This window comes from Mycteria americana, chromosome 22 (genome assembly GCF_035582795.1).
Source record: "Mycteria americana isolate JAX WOST 10 ecotype Jacksonville Zoo and Gardens chromosome 22, USCA_MyAme_1.0, whole genome shotgun sequence".
Lineage (NCBI taxonomy): Eukaryota > Metazoa > Chordata > Aves > Ciconiiformes > Ciconiidae > Mycteria > Mycteria americana.
In genome coordinates this window covers 2,962,594-2,984,906 of record NC_134386.1, presented here as the reverse complement: position 1 = coordinate 2,984,906, position 22,313 = coordinate 2,962,594, and the positions used below count along the sequence as shown (strand labels likewise).

The 22,313-nt window shown below is 54.6% G+C and overlaps 1 protein-coding gene across 1 annotated transcript in view; it reads right to left on the bottom strand.

The window, feature by feature from the left end:
- Positions 1 to 1,724: 1,724 nt before the first annotated feature.
- Positions 1,725 to 22,313, bottom strand: part of IGF2BP1 (insulin like growth factor 2 mRNA binding protein 1) — a 31,637-nt gene continuing 11,048 nt past the window's right edge. Inside the window, exons 3-15 of the mRNA XM_075523302.1 lie at positions 10,380 to 10,428; positions 9,824 to 9,875; positions 8,917 to 8,980; positions 6,904 to 7,185; positions 6,098 to 6,232; positions 5,737 to 5,859; positions 5,089 to 5,224; positions 4,866 to 4,988; positions 4,410 to 4,526; positions 4,141 to 4,215; positions 3,708 to 3,839; positions 3,401 to 3,514; positions 1,725 to 2,985 (exon numbers count right to left, since the gene is read on the bottom strand). Coding sequence (XP_075379417.1) covers positions 2,893 to 2,985; positions 3,401 to 3,514; positions 3,708 to 3,839; positions 4,141 to 4,215; positions 4,410 to 4,526; positions 4,866 to 4,988; positions 5,089 to 5,224; positions 5,737 to 5,859; positions 6,098 to 6,232; positions 6,904 to 7,185; positions 8,917 to 8,980; positions 9,824 to 9,875; positions 10,380 to 10,428 — 1,495 coding nt within the window. The 3' untranslated portion in view covers positions 1,725 to 2,892. The remainder of the gene's footprint in view (positions 2,986 to 3,400; positions 3,515 to 3,707; positions 3,840 to 4,140; positions 4,216 to 4,409; positions 4,527 to 4,865; positions 4,989 to 5,088; positions 5,225 to 5,736; positions 5,860 to 6,097; positions 6,233 to 6,903; positions 7,186 to 8,916; positions 8,981 to 9,823; positions 9,876 to 10,379; positions 10,429 to 22,313) is intronic.

Sequence of the window (22,313 nt, the reverse complement as noted above, 5' to 3'; positions counted from 1 at the left end):
TGGAGTTGGATGGAGAAAGGCCTTTCAGCCAGTGGCGGGTTTTGGTTGGGTTTTTTAAAATTTAATTTAAAAAAAAAAAAAAAAAAAAAAGAAAAAAAAGAAAGAAAGAAAGTTTTTTTCCAATTGAAAAGTTGGTGGGCTCCAATTTGTCCACGGTCTTGAAGAGTCGTGACATCTGACAGCTCTTGTGTTGTGGTGAAATTCGTTAACTGGCTTGAAAAGGCCAGGAAAAATAAAAAAAAAAGCTGCTGCTGCCATCTTTTCCACTATGTCTGAAATTCCTGTCGTTCTCCATAGAGAGCTCATAATACTTGGTTACCTGCACATAACTCCTGGCTCATAAGAAATTATGAAACTTAACTTCTCTTTTCATTAAAAAAATAAAATATTCAAGACTATCAGCTTTTATATAAAATATCAGCAAGCCCAAAAAAAAAAAAAAAAAAAAAAATCAATTGCTGAGGTAACTTCATACCTTGAGGTAGCTTTTTTTTTTTTTCTTTTCTCTTCTTTTTTTTTTTTTTTTTTTCTTCTTTTTTTTTTTCTCTCATTGCTCAAACACACAGCAATACCTGGCCTTCCCCCACATCTCCCTGTTGTTGCAATGGTTTAGAGGACAGTAACTGCTGCCATGTTCCCTTATCAACGAACCACCCGCCTTCCTGACGCCGCATGAGCTGAATTTTCAAGCCGGGTTTGGCTTTGGAGGATGCGCCCAGGAAAACGCCTGCTGGAGCGGGAGGGCTGGTCTCCACTTCGGAAAATAAACGGGTAAAAAGCATCAGTGCGAGGTTTCTTCCAAATTCCCCCCTTTTAGCCCCAAATTGGCTCAGCTGGGGGTTGCTCCCGGGTCTCCTCCCCCCCGGTGGGGGCGGGATCCGGCATCATCCCTCTCCGCCAAAATGAATCCTAATTTTGCTTTTCCATCCTCCCACCCCGATTCGCAGGAAAATCATCATAAATCCACATTTTGGCTGGATTTGCAGCAAAAAAAACCGCGGTGCGGGGGCTGCCCCAGCCCCGCCGTGGAGACAAGACCTTCCCCTGCCTGGAAGAGGCGATGGCAGCAGTTACTGTCCCTTCCAAATACTCAATATTAAAAACAAATCATTAAAATATATCTAAAATATAAAATCCACATAAGAGTGACGGGAATCAGTAACCATATTACATTCGTTTGACGTATATATTTGGTATTGTCTCATGAGAACAGTTATTCTTACTGCAGAAAGGAGGGTGGTGGTTTGGTTTTTTTTTTTAAATAATGAAAAAAATACCTTTATAAACTAATAAAAATGTGCCAAATTTCAAGAATATTTTTTCCCCACCTAGAGAGATTTGGGGGGGGGGAATAAGACACAAATAGCCCCAGGGGAGTTCACGTGAGCTGCCACCTCCCCAGCTTGCAAATAAAAATATTCCCTGGGTGTTTTCTGAAAAAGCCCTGTATTCCCCCACGGCTGAGTCCCCGGGGGCTCCAACGGGATTTCGGGGCACAAACCTCCTGCTCCGGGTGGGGAAACCGAGGCCGAGGGCAGCCGGCGGAGGACGTGGCAAAGGAGTCGGGAACAAAACCGGCCCCGGCTGAGCGGCAAAGCCGAGTCCCCTGCGGCTGGGCGTCTCTCCCCTGCACCCCTGCACCCCTCCGGCTCCCTCCCGACCCCCCAAACCATTCTGCATGCATTTAGTTCCCATAATCTGATTACTAAAGAGATGAAGATTAATTCAATGTTTCCTACCAAGCAGGGGTTTCTTTGCCTTTTTTTTTTTTTTTTCTTTTTTTCTTTTTTTTTTTGGTGGTGGTTTATTGCTGTTGCCTGAAGGGAGGAGGGAAAAGTAAAAGCCCTTCCCTCGCCCCTTCCCTTCCCCGGACAGTTTGCCTCGTCTCTGGGACGGGTCGTCACCTCCACAGCGGAGATCACTGAGCAAAATGATCGCATGTCCCGCTTCTGCCGTTATTTCATAGGCTTAAAAAAAAAAAAAAAATTAAAAAAAAAAAAAAAATTCTTTCTTTAAACTAACCTAAAATGAAAAGAAACATTCAAACAACTGAAAGGAAAAAAAAAAAAAAAAAAATCATCCTGGAAAATAGAGGTGCTCTCCTGGCTTCTAAGGCTTTACAAGGCACTGCACTGCAGGCAGCGCAGGCAGCGCAGGCAGGAGGAATCCTGCCCTCCCGCCCGCCCGCCGGTGGTTCTGAGACTGGAGCGGTGCAGAGCTCCCAAGGGACCCAAATCCATTTGGCGCTAAGGTGGGGGGTTTATCTTCCCCCCCCTCGCCCCCGCAATGGATCTCGTTACCAACAGGGGTTGGTAAGAATCCACTGGAATTTCTCCTAAAAAAAAAAAAAAAAAAAAATTAAAATAGGGAAAAAAAAAAAAAATCAAAATGAAATGCTCCAAAAGGCTTAACGTCGCTCTGGGAATATCCACCAGCCGCAGGGAGGGAGGGAGCGAGGGGTCGGGGAGACGCAGCCGCCGGGTGCCCCAGCTGGGACGGGACCTCCAAAGGCTACTTAAATGAGAGGGCAAATGCTGCACCCGCGGGAGGGGACCCAGCGCCGCAGCGGCCGCGGCTTCGCCGCGCCGTCGTCCCCGGGCACCCGGTGCCGCGCCAGCCTCAACAGAGCAGCCGGTTGGCCCAGCGCGTTGCAGCACCTCTCGCTTCATTTAAGTAGCTGTCCTGGCACGCGGAGCTAAAAACAGATCTGATTATTATTATTATTATTTTTTTTTTTTACCCTAGCCGTCTACCTTGGAAGCCAATCAAACTGCCCTTTAATCTCGATCGGTTAATGAAAAAATTAGCATCTGTCTACGGTAACTGATTCCCAGCCACTCTTAAGCCCGGCATTGGCTTGTTCCGCTTTTCAGGTTGGTGTCGGTGCTGCTCTTATTTCCTCCGCGCTTGCGTCTGGCCGCTCTGTCCCTTCTGGTGCTGCTGCTTCACCTGGGCCAGGATGTCTCGGATCTTGCGCTGAGCCATCTGCGGACGAGAAGAGCGAAGGGGGGAACTGGAGGGGGGACCCTGGAGCCGGCGAGACCCCAGGGGCGAGGGAAACGGCTTTGCATGTTGTGAAAGATGCTACAGGGTTGAGCAGGGCCGGGTGAAGTTGCTCCTGGAGATCCCTTCCTGCCCCATTTTTAGCGTGGTTTCCTCCAGAAGTTGGGTTTGGGAGGTGACGCTCCGCGTGCGCACGCGCTCCCACAGCTCTCCCTCCTTCCCCCGCCGTCCCACACCGTCCCCCATGGCAAAGGGCGCAGCTCGCCAACACCCACTTCTGCAAACGCCACCAGCCAGGAGTGGAAAAAATCCACAGGAGGATACACACGTGGACACAACCCCATACGAGCCATCAGAGAACCCACCAGCGCCGGCGTGGGAGCCGCTGGGGCCGTACCTGGCTGGCGTAGAAGTGCCCGATGATCTTGACGATGACCTGCTCGTTCTCATCGGGGGTCTGGTCCCGCGGCACCACCACCTCTGCCGCCGTCAGGTTCTGCAGCTCGTTGACCTGCAGGGAAGGGGCAGAGACCACCCCGTCGCGCCGTGCCGGAAGGACGAGCCCCTCCGGGAAATCCCAGCCAGGCCACCGGGAAATCTGTCGCTGGGATGTCCCCCGGCACTGGCACGAAGCAGCCACCCTCCCAGGGACGTCCCCTCTCCGAGGGCGTTCCCATCCCCATCCAAGCGTTGCTTCTGCTTACGGTTTTGCCCCCTTTGCCGATGACCCTGCCCGCGGCCGAGGCAGGGACCCGGATGTGCGTCTCCAGCTTCACTTCTTCCTTCGGTCCAAAGAAGTTTTCCTCCTTCAGCTTCCCATAAATCCTGCCTTGCGCCTGCGGAGGGGAGGGAGCACGGAGTCGGGCGCCGTCCGAGATGTCCTACCCCCGCGTGTCCCCACCGGCTCAGGGAGCCTCCATCCCTGGGACCCGGGATGGGACGGCATCCCATGAAATCCCAGTTCCTTGGGGTTTCAAACCAGCTCAGCCCCTGGAAGAGCCGATGCTGGGTTTACCCAGCCGCAGAGTGGGGGGGCTCAAAATTGGGGTCACCACCCTGCTCCTCCCTTCCCGGCTCCGCAGGGCGGCGGTGAGGGACACCCCGAATTCCCCGCGGTGACGGCAGCGCAGGGGGAACCTTGAACTGAGCTTCCGGAGGGCCCGTGATGACGACCATGCGCACTTTGGAGTCCGGCGTCTCCGGAGGGGCAATCTGGAGGGGGGAGAGAGACGGCGGCTGCGGCAGGGACCGGCACAGGCAGGGGAGCGGCCGTGCCCTCCCTCCCCTGAGCCGCAGGATTGGGCCCCCCAGCCCGACCGCCTGGGCTTTTCAGGTGGTTTTCCCAGCCGGAACGGCAGCCGTTCAGGGGGTGCTGGCAGAGGGGGGTCCCCATGGGACAATCCTACCTTGATAGAGGCACTTGCGAACCGGGAGAGCTGCTTGATGTGCTGGCCCTTCTTGCCGATGATGGCACCGACCGCCTGCGCGGGGATGAAGACGTGCACGGTCTCCTGCTCCGGAGGCTGCAGGTACAGTGTCACCGTTCAGGGTACGGTGTCACCGTTCAGGGTACGGTGTCACCACCCGATCGGGGCTCCAAGCTCCCCGCCAAGTGCTGCCCACACCTCTCCCAAAGGTGCAGGGCTGAGCCAGCACCAGACCCCGTGGGGTCTGAGCACCTTCTCAATGGCGTTTGCAATACTTTAAAACACCAGATCCTGCGCCCACGCTGGACCCGACCTGGCTGCTGACAGCACAGGATGCTGAAGGCATAACCCTGACCATCGCAAGGGTCTTCTCCACGCAGGGGAGATCCCCGAGCTGGAAGCTGGAGCAGTTGGAGCCGCTGGGTGTTCACGTACCATGAAGGAGCTGTACGGCGCGGCCCCGGAGACGCTGCTCGGCGGAGGAGGTACCGCGTTGGAGGAGGCAGGGAAGAGGCCAACCGCAGCCAGGTTAAGGCCAGGGATGAGGTGAGATTGCAACTGAGGGTGAGAGGAGAGAAGCGCTCAGTGCTTTTATCGGGGCACCCTCCTAGAGAGCTCCCATCAGCCGAGACGCAGGGCAGGACCGAACCCCACTCACGCTCATGGCGGCCACGTCGTTCTCGTAGGCTTCCCTCACTTTCTTCATGATCTCCTGCTCCGCTTTGCAGCAGTTCTCGATGGAGCCCTTCACCGTGATGGTCCTTTCAGGGTTGTACAGAGTCAGGTCCTGCAAGCTGATGGGAAAGCCAGCGTCAGTGCCGAGACCCCGCCCGACCAGCGCTACGCCGGGTCCTCTGGCCCTTCTGATGGGTGACATTGGGGTACCAGGGACACGGGGTGCCACTGCCACCGTGTACCGGGACTGCCTGGTCCCAGTCAGAGCGGGGACCAGCATCATGGTTGGCACTGGGAAGTCCACTCTGCCTTCACCCAAAAACATGGCGTAAGAGTAAAACCCCAGTCCTGGCCATCAAACCAGCCAGTCCTGAAGGGACGGGGAGGGGACACCGAAGGGACGGGGAGGGGACACCGAAGGGACGGGGAGGGGAATACAGAAAATATAAAGCCCAGATTTTTTAAGAGAGCTTTGGGGAGTAAAGCACCCACGCCACAGGCCGGTTTCTCAGCTGACGGGCAGGCATCTCTGCCCGCTCATCACATCGCCCGTCTCCTCCTCATCTTCCCCATCCCCCCCGGCCCGAGGAAGGTCTGCCATGGTTTCCCCAAAGGGAGCGAGGAGCCTTACGACGAGATGGTGATTTTTGTCTCCGTGTCCTGCTCTACTTTCTTCAAGTTTCGCCCTTCTTTGCCGATCAGGCGCCCCACAAAGTTGTTATGGGCCAAGATTTTCAGAGGCACTTCATCAGCTCTTGAGAGAGGAACGGGGAAAAAAACATGAAGGGTTACTGCAGCCAGAAGAGGAGGGATTTGGTACAGAGGGATGGAGAAAGCTCCAGTCCCCTTGCTTGGAGTCTCCGGGTCCCCCAAACCAAAGCTCCTGCACGCATGGGAGCATGGCACAGCTCCGGGCGTTAGGATGGTACCGCGGCCCAGTGAAGACCCCCAGATGGGAGACGCGTGCACGGAAAGGCAGGGGAAAACCTTACGTCTTGGTGTCCTTCGCCTCCTTCTGCATGATCTCCAAAATCATCTTGCAGGCGGCGGAGCAGCCCTCGGGGGTGGAGTGGATGCTGATGGCTTTCTCTGCGGCTCCCGCGTTTTCTTTCCGGTGGACGTCGATCCTGCAAGCATGGGATGGGAGCTGGGGCAGGGGAAGCGGCTCTGCGGCTTCCCGGCAGCACGAGCCACGAACCGCCTGGAGCTCACGCTCGACTGTAAGGTTATATGCACCCAGGGAAGGCAAGAGGAGTTAATTCTGGGCTCGATACTCGACATGGACGCAGCAGCTAGAAGCTCAAATCACAGAAATCCAAATAAGGCACCAGCATCTATTTATTTTAAGCAACAGGAGTGATTAAGTGGTGGAACAAGCACGTGCCTGGGGGACGGGATGGGCTGTCCATCACTTCACGTCTTAGATAAAGCCTTCCTTGGGGGACAAGAGCCGCAGCCAACATAAGCTCAGGGGCCAAATGCAAGAGCAGGCGGGTGAAGCTCAACAAGCTCGTGCTAAACGGAGACCGGCTGAAGCAGTGACCTCCCCACGCGCCCGCCCAGATCCCATCCCAGCCAGGGCGGCCCCAGCAAAGGGAGACACGTGGGGAAGTGCAGCCAGAAAGCCTGGCTGGGGAAGGGCACGGGAAGGTGGCTCTTGGACGCGCTGCCCTACACGGCGGCAGAGCCGGAGGGGCCTCAAATAGCCCGTTCTCCAAAAAAAAATCCAGCCTCGTATATCACTGCGGACCACTCGGCTCAACAAGGTGCAAAGTGGCTCGTGGGAGAACGGACTCACTTGGACTGCGTCTGCTTGGTGATGTTCCTGATGGTGGCCCCTTCCTTGCCGATGATGGCACCCACGTACTGGGTGGGCACCAGGAGGCGGAGGGGGATATCCACCGGCTGCTGCTTGACCGGTGCTCCCGCGGTGACGGGGGAGCCCTGCCTGGCCGCACCGCGTGCCCCGAAGCCGCCCCGCCGCCCGTTCTCCGGCCCTTGCATGGACTGCTCGTCGGGGATGTAGGAGACCTTCAGCGCGTGGTTCTCCAGCTGGTGCCCATTCAGCTTCATGATGGCTCTGGAAGGGGAGAAAGGGTTGGGGTGGGGGTCCCTCCTGGCACGCTCCCACGCCGAGCGGCAGCGCATCAGCATCAGCTCGACCCAAAACGTGCCAAGTCCTCCCTGGCGTAACGCCCGGCGAGGAAGCACCGGGAGGGGGGAAAGGAGACATCACCGACGCCGTGGGGACCTGGCAGGACTTTCCACCCAGCCTGGATGAGCCAAAGTATTTTACAGGGAACCCCTCCAAGCACCCAGGGGAGGGGACGGGAGCGATGGGTGCAGGACAGGAACGTGCAGGGAGCGATTCCCACGTCTCCTCCGCCTTATGATTTTTGGCTGATATTTCAAATCCCTCTCCTGGCGGGACTTCAGCGGCTGCAAGAGCTGAGAGCTGTCGATAGATGGGGCTGGCAGCAAGAGCAAAGCGACGGCTTTGGCCACCGCTCTCCACAGCTCCTTCAAACCTCCCTGGCTTTCTACGGAGAAAACCAAAACTGCAGCTCTCCAGAAAGTGGTTAGTGACTCAACTCTTGCAAAAAAAAAAAAAAAAAAAAACCACCCAAAACCCCCTAAAACTAACTGAACAGAGACTTTCCCTGCTAGCAGTCCCGTCCCTGCAGGATGCGAAGGGACCGGAGCAAGGTGGTCGATGAAGCACCACGCATCCCCGGAGGAAGAAAAAGCAGGGGAGAAGGGCTGCGGATCTGAGATCACAACTATTTGCACGAAACGCTTTTGCTGGGTGCTTGCCGGTAAAAGAAACCCAGAATATTTCACCTTACAGGGTGCAAAGCGCAGGGCTGGTATGGACGGACAAGGGAGAGGAGGACAAGCCGGGAGCGTTCCCTTTGCCGGGCTCCACGGCCGGACCCTGCCCCACATTATTGCAGGGAGTAAAACAAGACCGCGGTTCCCCCAGGAAGGTTTGCCACGGCCGCGCGCGCGACCACAGCAAATTCACAGCGGCCACGGGTTTGACAGCTGAAGTATTATCAGCCAGGCGGCCATTTGGAAGCTGGCGCTTTGGCAGAGTGACCGCAGGCAACGTCCCCAGGGACGGCAGCGCAGCCGCGGTGGCCGCATTTGAGACGTGCCCGCCCCGGTGACGGAAACCTTCCCGGATAAAAACCTATCAATCAATCCCTGCCCTGCACCCCTCCAGGCTGCCCTCCAAGGAAAGCGCTGATCCCGTCCCTTTTCCAGCTTTCCGGAGCCCTTCGGCGGGGCGAAAGGGAAGCGAAATAAACAGCAGTGAAAACCCAATTAATTCCCCATTTGCATTTAGTGCAAAGCCTGATCTTCCCCGGGCAGGATGGGGAATGGAGCCGCAAGTCCCCCAGGGACACGGCCACCAGCCAGAGAGGACACGTGTTGCCCGACGTCTACCAGCTCCTATAATATTTGGTCTCATTATTACTTTTTCTGGAGACATAACTCCTGAAATCACGTAAGCGCAAGAAAATCTCTACTTTTCCTTGAGCAAAAAGTTATGGTTTTACTCTCTGAACTGCAGAGAAAAGCCTAAAAACGTGGATATCCTCTGAAGGGCTTTCATCTCAAGGTGAAGGAAAAGAAATCAGAGTTCTGGGGGGTTTCCTCAAAGATTTGCTGCATTTTGAGCCGAAATTTAGGAATTCTGGGGTAATCTGACTCCCAGCACTGGAAATCCTGTTTTCTGCAAGCGGGGAAGGGGCCGGAGCCGCAGCAGGGAGGGCAGCCCGAGCTCCCGGGGACGCGGGGCACTTACTGCCTGGTCTGCTCCCGGTTGGCGTAGGTGACGTTGACAACGGCAGTCTCGCTGTCCGTGTTCACTGTGAGCAAAAGAGGCAGAAATTAGAGAGGCAGCGCCAACGCCAAGGACCTCAAAAAGCGGAGAGTCCCCGCTCGGACAAGTCCCCCCCCTCGGACGAGTCCCCCCCCCTCGGACGAGTCCCCCCCCCTCGGACGAGTCCCCCCCCCTCGGACGAGTCCCCGCCGGGGCTCCCCAGGGATTTGCAAACATTTTTCTCCTGCAAGGGAGAAGAGAGTCCAAGGGCTCAGGCCACGCTGGGACTCATCCTGGGCAGCACGGACCCTCCTGCCTTATTTAAGGACCCCAATATGTCACTGTGCTCCGCAGCAAAGCCACCAAAGCCAATTCCATCCTGCCATCCCTCGCCAGAGCCCAGGGACGGACCCAGGAGCTCCTCCAAGCCCTTCTTTCCATTTCTAGGAGGGTTATGGTAACTCTACTCTCATTAAACATCCCGGGGGCAATATTAAACGTCCTGTCTCAACCGATCGTCATTAGAGGCTGAGATAAAATCTGCCGAGCGTAGACAGATAGTCCCTGGCCAGCCTCGAGAGAGCATCCTGCACCCTCCCTCGAAGCGGCTGCTGGTGGGTACCCACGGGTGCGGTGGGAACAATGCCGACCTGGCACCCGCCGCGGGGACACCCGCATGTGCTGCCCAAAGCCACCGCACGGGACTCGTCTTTTAGCAATAGGGAACAAAAAATAGCCCCAGCAACCAGGCTGAGACTTCTTGACATCTTTAGCCGTGGTTTCTGCTGACAAAGGAAAACCACGTGTCCGTCCTCACCCCCCTCCCCCCCCCCCAAAAAATAGCTGGGGCAGAAAATATCTTAAATACAGCTTCTTTTTTCAGTCCTACCTTGCTCGCAGTTTTCTACGGTGCCGTACTGGGCTAGCAAACCATCCAGAACCTGGAAAAGGGAGGGGGGAAAAAAAAAATAAATCCGAACACTTTACACTGGGACCGTCAGGACAGACCAGGGAAATATAATCAATCGATAAAGGCAGCTTTCTAGTCATTAAGATTTCACAAGCAATTAGACGAAGGAAGCTCCTGCCTGCCCCAGGATGCTGGACCAAGGGGCTTTGGAGCCAGCTGGGGCTGGGGGGAACAGTCAGGGAAAAGTCCCAGCAGTCAGCAGGGAGAAAGGATCCATTTTGTTTCTTATACGACAGATAAATCATATAACCCTGTTATTAATGGGGATTTTGTTGATGTAGCTTACGTTGCTTCTACCCGTTGAATTTACTCCTGTAATGGAAGAAGAGTAACCTACGTGGACGCAAGGATCTAGTATAATTAGACCCAATTAATAACAAAGAAAAGGATAAATCAACTTTAATCCCAAGTACAGAAATCTGGGGGGGAATCAGTCCTTAAATCTGATCTACGCTTCTCCGCTTGCTCCTCTTACCTCCCATCGCAGCTGGGGTGGGATGTTTCGGATTTGAATTTTCCGGCTCCTGAAATAAAGGAAAAGCAATTAAACAGCAGATTTGGTGTCCGCAACGCGGCCGTCTTGCGTTGAACTGTTGCATGTTGAGGTATCTAATCGAGCTTTGCATTTCCATACGCTGCCGGGGTTTCTGATGGCTTTTGGCTAATTACACCCAGCCCCGTCGGTGCTGGATTGACACCGGGAGCTTCACCGAGAACGAGATGCCGAAATCCCCCCCGACCCTTCGGCACTGGCTGGAGCCCTAACGTGGGCACGGCTGGAAAGGCAGAGACTTTCGCCAGATCAAATAGAAGGATTAGAAGGCAAAAAGGGAGCCGTGCGTTCACGTAACCTGCCCTCCTGCACCGAGGGACGACCCTCGGGATGCCACCAACCACCGGCCGGAGCATCACCGCCTCATCCAAAAACCCAGTCGAATTTTAACCGGGGAGATCAAGGCGCAGGCATCCCAGCTCCACCACCCAAGACGGTCTCAGGCTGCTTCTCCGCTCGCGTTTTTTTGGCTCTTCCTAACCTCGCTTTTCCCAAAATAGAAACTCTTTTTTTAATTCCGATGCCAAATTTACCCCGGGGGGTGCCGTCCCCGCCGCCCGCCCCTCACCCTGCAGCTGCCGCAGACAGCTGAGAGCAGCCGCGGGCTTGTCTGGCACCGGCGTGCAGCCCCTGCGGCCGCTGGCACCCCGATGTGCTGCTGGACACCCCAAGAGCCCCCGCCTCAAGGCAAGGACACCTTTAGGTGCCCGACGCTTTGAAGGATGCAGCTTTGTGGGTGCGACCCATATGCGAAGGGTGCCAACCCCCCCACGCACGGCTGGTCCCGCCCCGTTGGCCTCCGTTTCTTAGGAATAACCAAAACCACTGAATTTTAAGATGCCTAAAGAAAAGGAAGATAAACGCCACGACCACGGCAGGCAGCTTGGCGCTCGCAGCACCGTATCAAGTAAATACCCTCAGCCTTGCTCATCGCAGACCCGGGCTTCGAATTCAAAGTATTTACGAACGCGTGAAATAATCCAAAAAATGAGAGAAAATGAGGTTCCAGATCCTTATCTTCTAATTACACAACTTCAGAAGGTGGCTCTGCTCATTTGTCAATGAGAAGAAATCGTCTCAGCATGAACTGGCCCAAAGCAATGGGTAGGACTGGGCCACACAGGGAAGGATTCCTCCTCAGCCCCTTCATCCTGCGAGGTAAAAGCAGCCGCCTCGAGCATCCCCTCCGATCCGTGCTGCCGATGCAAACCCACACACATCAAAACCCCAAAAGGGCTGGCTGGATCAGTTGGGTTCAAACAAAACCAGAACTGATGTTTCCCAAAGCCACCAAAGATTTCCCGAAGATTCAGAGCAGAAGGATGGGATGGCCAGATTTGGGGCTGCTCTTCCCTCTAAAAGTCGAAATGAAGCACAGAAAAAATAAGATTTTTCAGTGCTCCCACCAGCTCAGCCACCGGGAAGGCTCCAAAACACCAAATGTTGTCGCTACTACAGACGCAAACTGGGCGGACGGGGAAAAAGAAACCAACTCAACCCTTAAAATTGCGGGGGGCTGCGGGAAGCAAAGGGAGGGGAGCGTGCTCTGACACCACACCTCTCGTTTATCCGCATCCCAAAATGAACGGGAGAGCGATTAAGAAATTCAGAATGCAAAGAATGTCAGAGTCCAGGGAGGGTCAAAAGGATTTGAAGTGATAGAGGAAACCCCGCGGGTCTCCCACTGCCCACCCCGGCCACAGAAACTTCTCCAGATAGCTACAAGCATCTGCACGGGCAGAGCATGTGTTCTGCACGTACGTGACCAGAATCAAACGTGCTACGGAGAGAAAAGAGCCATTTATGTCCTCGCACCGTAATTCTGCTGGCGGCATCTCATTTTCTCCACCTAAAAAAATAATAATAATAATAAAAAAAAAAAAAGAATCGGATCTCCTTTGCCGAGCTTGCCGGAGCGCCTGCCCGGGGCAGAGCATCGCCGGCATCCGCGCCAGCCGGGCAAGGCGAGGGGGCTGCTCTGCGCCTCACCGGGGCCGCTGCGCTTTTATTAATATGTTAATTAACCGGTAATTCCGCCCGTCGCGACCAGGCCACCGGGATTATTTGCCGCTCCTAACGGCCTCCGTCGCTGACGGATATTAAATCCCCACGAGGCCACGCTCGGAGGGAGAGATGGGTCTTTTATCAGCCCAACCCGAGCTGCGCAAAGCGGAGCGGGATCCCACGAAACCCCGGAATGAGACGGCACTCGCAATACTTGACTCCTGGCCCATCCCCATCGGTGCCCATCCTGCCCTGGGGAGGGTGGGAAGCTCCCCCTCCGATGAGCAGCCCCTGCTTGAATCTGGCTCCGTCCGAGCACTCGGCAGCAGCCGCGGTTAGAATTACAGAGGAAGTCATGAATAAATAAACCCCGCTATTTGCTTTGCTAGAAGCGGGTCCCGCCGTATTTAAATCCTCGTCGCGAAATGCCGCTCTTTGCAATGCCGAACGCGACAGCCCGGTTCTGCCCGCTCCCACCTCCGCGCCGAGCAGAGCTTTTTACTCCAAATAAATAACTCCGCAAGACGGCGATTCCCCGGCTTTTTATTCATGATGTGCCAAAGGCGGGAGCTCCTCCCTCCCGCGCCGCTGAAGGGCTCTCGCAACCTCCGCTCGCCCAACCTCGGCTACCAGCCGGGACTGGTGCTCGTGCCCCTCGGGCGGGCAGGAGCCCCGGACCAGCCCCGGCATCTCCAGCCCGCAGGAGAAGGCAACAGCTCCGCCGGACGCTGCGCACCTTATGCCGAAGGCAGGAGCCTCGCAGATCCTTGGGGTGAGCCGGAGCGGACTGATCGACCTGGTAAAAAAATGTCTACCTGCGGATCTATCCAGATTTCTGCCCACGTGCTGGTGGGGTTTTTTTAATTTACAAAGAAAAAAGAAAAAAAAAAAAAAATTGGGAGTGGAGAGAGAAGGGCAAAGAGCTGCAGGGCTGTAAGGGGAGAGGAACCACGGGTCCCAGGGACGGATCCCAGCATCGCCTTCCTCCTGCTCCGCGCCAACAGTGCTATTTGTGATAACGGGATTTTAGCATCCCACTGCATCCATCCTGCAGCCCACAAAAACCTGCCAATGCGCCCGGCAGCCCCGTGCAGATCTGCTGGCTCTCCTGCAGAGCCGGGAGGTAAAGTGAGACCTTTGAAATCTCTCGACGCTCTCAGTAAACCCTCCCCAGCCGTGGGTTGGGCTCGCTGGGAAAAAAAACCACCCACCCTGATGCAACCAGGCTGTAACAGGAGGCTGCGATGGGACCCACATTACGAAGCCACACCACAGATGAGCACCTTGGGTCAGTCCCTCATTAACCGCAAGCAGTGGAAACACCGAGATCTGCTCCGTCAAAAAGCTTTCCTCGGGTTTTCCTTCAGCCAGCTCTTTAAAGAGCTCAACACACCAACAGGTTAAACTTCGCTGGGAGGAAAAGCAAAGAGACAGAGCAAAGTGCCACGGAGGGTCCTGCAATATCCAGGTACCACGGAGATTTCTCACCCTCTCGCCCTGTGCCCATCGATACCGTGCGGGTCAAACCCAATGTGCACCAGGAGGAACCTCTTCTCCGGAAGGGAGAAACTGAGGTGAAACAGGAAAAAGTGGTAGCAAAGGAAAGCCCCGTTCGTTCAGAAAACACCCACTGCTGGTCTTGGACAGCCCCGGAGCCAGCTGGAAACCGCTCTGTGTCCCCAGCGCACCCAGAGCCCTCCCAGCCCACACGGCATCGCTGGCTCTCGGTGCCGCGTCGGCAGCCACGTCCTCGGAGCCGTGCAGCCTCAGGCACCCGGGGCACATCGGCAGCACGAACGGACCGGGACCCGCTGCAGCCTCCCCAGAAAACCCTGATCCCCCAGGCAGGCAGAATCATCATTAAGAATCCCAAATTATGTTTTGGGTTTGGGGTTTTTTTTTTGTTTTGGTTTTTAATTTTTAAATCTCACTGGGAACCATCCGCGCACAGATTCGGCCATCAGGATCCCTCTTCTCTCACTCTTGGACGCATCCCCAGAGATCGCCTTCGAGAGGGTGGCCAGAGCCTCCCGCTTAATTAAGAATCTGCTGGTAATTCCCCGGAGTGGACTGGCACGGTGGCGGCGGTGGCAGGGACCCAAGAAAGGGGCACTAGCTAGTTAGGAGCAGGCAGCCTGGCCAGGGGCCAGCGGGAGGCTGGGGCTGGCCGCCACGAGCCGGAGCCGACAGCAAAGCAGCGCCGGCGCAGCCCAGCTTCGCTCGAGGGTTCCCCTCCCTTTTGCAGGAGCCCCGCACGGTGTTTTCGAGGGCAATGCTTTGGGGAGGGGCAGAACCTCTCCTCGCCCCATCACCAGCGCAGGCGCATCCCTGCCTCCGGTGAGGAGCCCCAGCGAGACTCGCTGTCGCCTCCTCCCAATAAAGTTTTGGCCGCAGGGCCCACCCGAGACAAGAGCTGCTCTCTCCCAGCCCGAAAAACCTGGAGAGGCGTTGGGAGAGGAGCATCGCTGCGCCCACAGCCACCGAGCGGGTCGGCAGCGGAGCTCGGGATAAAACCCGCATCTCCCCATCGCACCCCGTGGACGTGCCTCCTTCCCCTGCCCGCGGCACAGGCAGGGGCTCGCCGCAGGACTGGGGTTATTTTACCGACAGGATTCAGCCCTGAGCATCGCCGGCAGCACAGAGGCAGCTGGAGGGATCGGTGCGGTGGGCGCAGGGAAGGAGAGGAGGACAGAGGGTGCAGGATGCTCAGGTCACCCCGACGGAGCATTTAACCCCAAGCAACATTCCCTGTGATCTGCAGGTAACGGACACCCGCTACTGCCTGCGTGACCGGAGCACGATGCTCTTACCGGGCTCATCTTTAGGGGGCAATGACACCCCCCTGCACAGAGGTTACCCCCACGAGCGAAACAGCCCCACGGCGTGGCTATTTCCAGCGCAGCCAGCCCCACGGATTTCCTTCCTATTCCCCCGCTAGTCCAGGATTTGTCCTGACAACTTGATTTCTCTTTAGCCCCAAAGCAAGGGGTTGATTTAGTGAACGACTGCTAGAGAAAGGGCCAACCCCGAGCACCCCGGCAGGAGCTGCTGGTCCTCTGCCCCCCATCTCTCTGCGTCAGGGTGCCAACAGCAGCTGATCAGGCTCTGCAGCCACATCGGAGCCACGCAGACACCAGACACACTTTCTGTGGGATGCTGGCTACAGCATCCCTCTTCTATCCAACACCTCCTGGACCTTCTCCGTCCCCCACCACGTATTTCTCCAAGCAGAGGTGACTAACGGCACCAAGACGCTGAAGGACCAAGCGCTGACGGCAGAGTACGGCCAAGCTCTGGGCTCTCCCCGATCCCAAGCACCGACCCCGTCCTGGCCATCTCCTACCGAAACCATTTACGCAGCTCCTAGGGGCAGGAGGACGGCCAAAGCTAGAGACATGGGGGGACCTACTAGAACTGAACAACATTAACGATGGCTTTTCAATCAAATGCAAATGTTATGCAAATTTGGGGGCTGAAAACACAGTGCATCCCTGATTCAATTAACAGCATTTCATTTATCTAGTTAGGCTTTGATTCAGGAAAGCACTTAATCCTGTGCTTAATGTGTTGTTGTTGTTGTTTTTTAATGTTTTAAACATTTTTAAATAGGAAAATGTGGTTGCTAAGACACAAACGTTGCCAGGGGGACTCGGAGAAAAGTTGTAGCTGAAATTACTTGCTTTTCCCTTATAAATTGATAGGCTTTCAGTTTGCCAGCATCTCCGCGAAGCAGGAATATTATCCCTATACTCCCTTCATTGACAAGGAAACAGAAGCACAAAAAAGGAGGTACCTGCTGGAAGCCCAAGCAGATCCCACCACACCTCTGAGCACAACCCAGCTCGGATGGGATCAGCCTCCAGGTTTCAGCCACTTCACCGGTGATTTGCCATCTTTCGTGTTGCCCTCCGAGCCAACCCATCTCTCGGCTTCCCCACGTGCCGGTCGGTTGTTGTACGATTTAACCCACCGACACGTGGACTTCTCAGCAGGACCAGGCACGCGAGGTCCTCGCTGGAAGCACTCACACACTGGCAAGGCAGCAGAAAACCGCATACCAAATTCACCAGATGATACTCGAGCAAGGCCAGCGATCCTAATTCCCTCCTCAAATGCAGCATTACTAAAGTTTGAGTCATACTTAAGCAGAGACAGATATTTGAATTTTTTTCTGAATCCAGACCTCCTGACCCAGCTCCTCATGGAGGTGCAGCAGGTCCGGGTTGAACTTTCGGAGCCTTTGTGATTTGGAAGAAAAACCTCAACGTGGGAATGGGGAGGAACCACGGAAAAGTCTTCCCCCGAGTTTGCAAAAAGCCTAAAACCAGAGCTCTGAGATTTGGAGGCATCGCGTTTGTTTTGAGCATTAACGCTGCAATGTCAAACACCAAGAATATTCAGTTTGAGCATATAAGTAAAAAAACGCAGATCTGGGCTAGCGTTTCCTCAAGGTTGGGGGGGTGAGCCCTAAATTAAGGACATTTTTTACAGCATTGAATTTTTCTGCCAGCGTTAAGGTCATCACTGCCCTCTCCTGGCCGTGCCGCTCCCCATCACCAGTCCCCCCACTGCAGCATTGCCCAGGCCCCCTGTACCCCTCTTGTGCCCCTTGCTTCAAAGCCAAAAAGTGGTGAACGCTGAAGCTGCTGACTGAGGTGGGCTTGGACTACGACCTGGGCTGTGATATGGGGCAGGTCAGGCCAGGCATAGCCCCACAGAGCAAGAAAAGAAGTGGTAGAACCCTATCAAAAAGCCCCCAAACGTGCTACAATTGCGCGGGATCCAGGAGGGATGGAATGGGAAAGGAGAAGAGTATCCCATTTCTTGTCCTGAAAAGGGACCCAGCTTGCAGCCTGCTCAGGAAACACCGGTTTAAACAATGACTTTCTGCATCTCCCATAAATTTGGCCGCACTTTGAATGCTGCGTTCAGTTTTGGGCCCCCCACTACAAGAGAGACGTTGAGGGGCTGGAGCGTGTCCAGAGAAGGGCAACGGAGCTGGGGAAGGGTCTGGAGCACAAGGCTGATGGGGAGCGGCTGAGGGACCTGGGGTTGTTCAGCCTGGAGAAAAGGAGGCTGAGGGGAGACCTCATCGCTCTCTACAACGGCCTGGAAGGAGGCTGTGGAGAGGTGGGGTCGGTCTCTTCTCCCAGGTAACAAGTGATAGGACGAGAGGAAATGGCCTCAAGTTGCGCCAGGGGAGGTTTAGACTGGATATTAGGAAATTTTTTTTCACTGAAAGGGTTACCAAGCATTGGAAGAGGCTGCCCAGGGCAGTGGTTGAGTCCCCATCCCTGGAGGTATTTAACGGACATTTGGATGAGGTGCTTAGGGACATGGTGTAGTGGTGGGCTTGGCAGTGTTAGGTTTACGGTTGGACTCGACGATCTTAAAGATCTTTTCCAACCTCTACGATTCTGTGATTCCGTAAATAAAAAGCAAAGGTCTCCTAGAGAACCATCCCACTGCCTCCAAAACGCCTTCTCCCACCAGACCTCAACTTAATGTCATCAGTGCAACAAACTCTAACTTAACTCTTACATTCTAACCCCCTTTCTTTCTAAAAGCATCTTGTGTTATTTCGAGCTGCTATCTTCCTTCCTCCCAACCCCAGTGACCTGCTTGCTCTCGTATCCTAAATCTTCACAAAAAAACAACTCTATAAACCACACACCAGTGAAAAGCCTCTGTGGCCACAGTGGTTGCTGTCTACTGGGGGACCCGGCCAAGGCAAGAGAGCAACTTTGCAACAGCAAAGCCGGAGCCGCAGGGTGGCTGACGGGAAAGAGATTTGGGGGTGGAATAAAAGGAAGAGGAGGTTGAGAAAGAAATATGCAAATATGTATCATGACAAGATTAAACCAGCAGCGGCAGAAAGAAAAGCAGAGAGAAAACCGGGCTCATCCTTCGAAGAGAAACGATCCAAGAGGCTCCTCTTGAGGAGATCAGGCCAAGCCAACAAAGACATTTGGCTTCTTGCAGTTGGAGTGCCCAGAAGTGAACCGGCCATGGAATTTTGGAGAAACACGGACACGTCCTCCACGCAAGAGTCTCATACAGACCCACTCGCCTTGGCTAGCAGTTATCTCTGGCAAGCAAGCATGACATGATTAATCCCTTCCATCAATCATCTCAGCAACCAGAATTTGATCTTGGGCTAATAAATCTGTCTAATTGGTTTCTCCCCATTAGCTCTTTTTTGGAACCGCTTTGTACACGGAGCAGCGCGCCTAATAATTGATGAGATTTTTTTCAGGGAGCTGCCAAGAATGAGAAGTTGTCCACGAGCATCCCTTTGAAAGCCTCGGAGAACTCGTTCCTGTTTTTAGAAGAGCTCCTGCATCTCAGGTGCAGAAGGAAGGGACTGGTTGATGCCCAGAGCTGGGAAAAATGCTCTGTCTTAGATTTCCTCCTCTATTAAAGTGCTGTGCTGCCTTTCCACTCCTCATTTTCCCCACTCACCCCAGGTAGGTGGTGCTGGCACGGAGCGCACGCCATATCCCCCCAGCTCAGTGCCAACCTCTGAGAGGAGTCAATACCTCCGTGCTTCAAAAGATGCAAGAAATCTCAAAGAAATCTCAAAAGCCCTTATCCTCAACTTGCCCAGAGGAAGACTCTCATCATCCCCCAGACTTCTGCAGTTAGTCCTTGCCAAAGTCAATACATCAAGTATCTGTGGACAGGACAAGTTTAACCGTAAGTAATAGAGAGGAAAGATGGATGAGTTTTATACAATGCATCCATTTTGCATTATCTTTCCATTCTAATTTGCTGGCGAGTTGCCACGTATTGAAAGGCTCTTTCTGATGCTCTGAACGTGCCCCAAAGACAAGCCCAGCTAAACTCGGTGGGTTCCCACAACCGGCAACCCAACCCCAAACCTCGACGGGACACGCTGCCTCGGACAAACGGGTGGCAGCTAACACACCAGTTCCCTCCCAGCCACCTTCAGCCGCGGGGCAGCTCGGTCCCACTGCGACCCAGCAGCCAGCGAGACACGTTGAGGGATTGTCATCCCTTACGAAAAATCTAAAATTGCAATCCTCAAACTGACCTTAATCAAACCTGACCCCCCGGCTGGCACTGCCTATGAACACGCCAACAAACGTGATGTTTAAAGGCAAATTTTCTTGCAGACCCGTACACGTGGAGGGGTGTCAGAAGCGGGACTTGTTCCTCGCCCCATCTTTTACCCGTGGACCTCGAAGCACTTCCAAGACCATCACTTCAGAGCACAGCACAATGCAACAAACTCTAAGGCAGCCGGGCAAGGGAGCACGCAGCGTCATCTGCATGTCCTCAAAGCGTCGAAGGGAGCGCTGCCGACTCCGCACGGCCGTTAGCTTCCCTCCACCCCTGACGCCGATATAAAACCTGAATAAAAGCACAAACGAGATGAAGTATATTCCACATTTTGGTGCATTCTGCACATTTCAGAGCATCTTCCTTCACCCACCAGGGCCAACTTTGAATAGAAAAGGTCCTAAGCGTGGATTCTCACTCAGCCACCTCCCTCCAGGAGCTACGACATCAGCCACCAACACAGGAGATGTCTCAGTCCACCAGGTCTTTGCCACCCTTCCCCAAATCCAACAAGGCATAAAATAAAATGTTTCACCCGGATGGTGTGAAACCCACAGCATGGTCACACCAACTCCCGCTCTTCATTACCGCCTTCGTTAGGGTGCCGGGGATGGGGTTTCAGCAGGCAGCTGGGTGCCACCCGTGAACCCCTCGCCCACTTCTCCTTGCCACGAGAGGGCACCTCTGCCCTCCTCCAGTGCCCAGGGCGCACTTCTAACTGGTTTCCAGTGGCTCTGACGGTGCTATGGGCTGGGGGATGCTTTGAGAAGAGTTCAGGCTTCGCAAAGCGGCCAAGTGAAGCTTCGGGCAGCTCCCACCCAGTCAGCGTCAGTGGGAACCCCAAACCCCGTCAGCACATGCTTTCGGGTGGGTCATAGACCACTCTAATTTCTCAATAATTAAGCATCATTACCAGGGTGATTGACAGGTGTCACTCAGATACATTTCATATCATTTTGCCTATAGAAAGCGGCCAGGGCCATCTTTTTATTCTGTATTTCCAGCCCCGCTGGACAGTGGCCTCTTACTGGAGATCTTACAAACTCCGCAGGCTGGGAGCACTTCGAGCAGGGGAAATAAGGAAGGATTCGTTAAGGCTGAGGGGAGCTGCAAGGATTCAGGGCCCCAACAACTCCAGATGCACGAGCGCATGCCAACGCCAGTGCGAGAAAGGAAGAGGAAACAAAACTGCTTGTGACTTCTGAGGGTTTTTCTGATTGAGGTCTGCGTCGGGGAGGGGAGGAGGATGAGGCGGCAGCGCGGGGACCGGCGGCTTTGAGGGACGTTACGGTGCCGGAGAGCGGCACGGTGCCGCAGACCCTCGTGCCCGGCAGGTACAGATTTGTCAGATAAGACTGGATCAAAAATCGATATAAGAGAGTGTCCCCGCGGGGCTCTGTGCCAGTGGCCCCGAGCCTGTTTTAAACCAAATCAGGTTGAACCAGTGCAGCGATTGCACGCAGACAAGCCCTCCGAGATCAAAGCGGACTCGTAAAGGGAGAATCCAGAAGTTACAACACGGATTATACTATCTTATGAACTTAATTCAAGGGTGGAGACCCTTTTGCCAAAACTCAAGTTAAAACCCGTGATGACGTACTCAGACCTGCCAGCCCTCCCAGTTCGGGTGGGAAGGTGGCGGGGGGGGGGGGGGTTCAGACCTCCAGCAGCCCGGGCTGTGAGCGGCACCCATGGCGTCGGGCACATATCCCAGCCCAGATCCCAGACAGGAGCTCCCAAAGTCCCTTCTTGCCCTGGCACCAGCATTGGCGGGTCCGGGCAAGGACGACACAAAGATCTGCGGCAGGTTTGGTATCGCAGCCGAGGCTGCGGCTGAGCCCCAGCTGGGGTAAAGCTGCGAAGTTTTTTCCACTGAAAACTGCAAGTGAAATCAAAATGCTTCCGTTCTTCTGTCTAAGGGAAGGTAAAGAGAAGAAACTAACTGAGATGAAAAAGTACAAGTGAGGCTTTTGGTTTGCTTCTTCTTCATTTCCAGCATAAATTTTAAAGAGAAGAACCCAGTTTTTCACCAATTCTGGTTGAAGCCAGACTCTCTTTCTCTTGTATTTCCTCTTCAGAAAGGAGGTGAGGGCAAAGCAAAACTCTTCTAAGAAAACGCGACCTAGCGTTTTCAATGAAAAATGAGAAATTAAGGTTTCTCATGCAGAGCCCGCAAAAATCACCCTTCGGGGGCAGGAGGAAAGATGCCAAGGAACCCATCTCGGCCAGCCCGACTGAGGAAGCCAGCGGCTCCCACGGAGCCCAACGGATGCGGCCGTGCTCCTCCTTAGGCATCTGCTCGGGTTTGGGAGAGGGTTAAACCCCCCGGCTGCTTCCTTCGTCCCACCAAAGCTGGACCGGCAGCAGAGGAGATGTAAAGTTTCCAGACAGGGGAAGACGTCCTATGTTTGTTAGTTTGGGGCTGGGTTTTTTTAGCAAGGGGGCCACGAATAAGAGAAGAAAAGGAAAAGGTTGAGGCTCGGGTAGGACAGGGCAGGAGCTGGAAAACAGCAAAGATGGTGCTTTTCTACTCCATTGCCATTCACCTCATTACAGAGTAAATAGCGGTGCCGAAGCAAAGCCATTTAAAGCCCACCGCTACTTTGGCACAGGCAACATGAAAAGCCAACCCGACAAACACACACCAAATAAATGCAATGCACCGTTAGGGAAATCCAGCACAAAGCTGTCTGAATATCTGATGGGGATTTTTTCCTAAGCGAATTCCCCTCAGTCGTGTCCGTGCCCTCTCTCCTGTCTGCCTTCCAT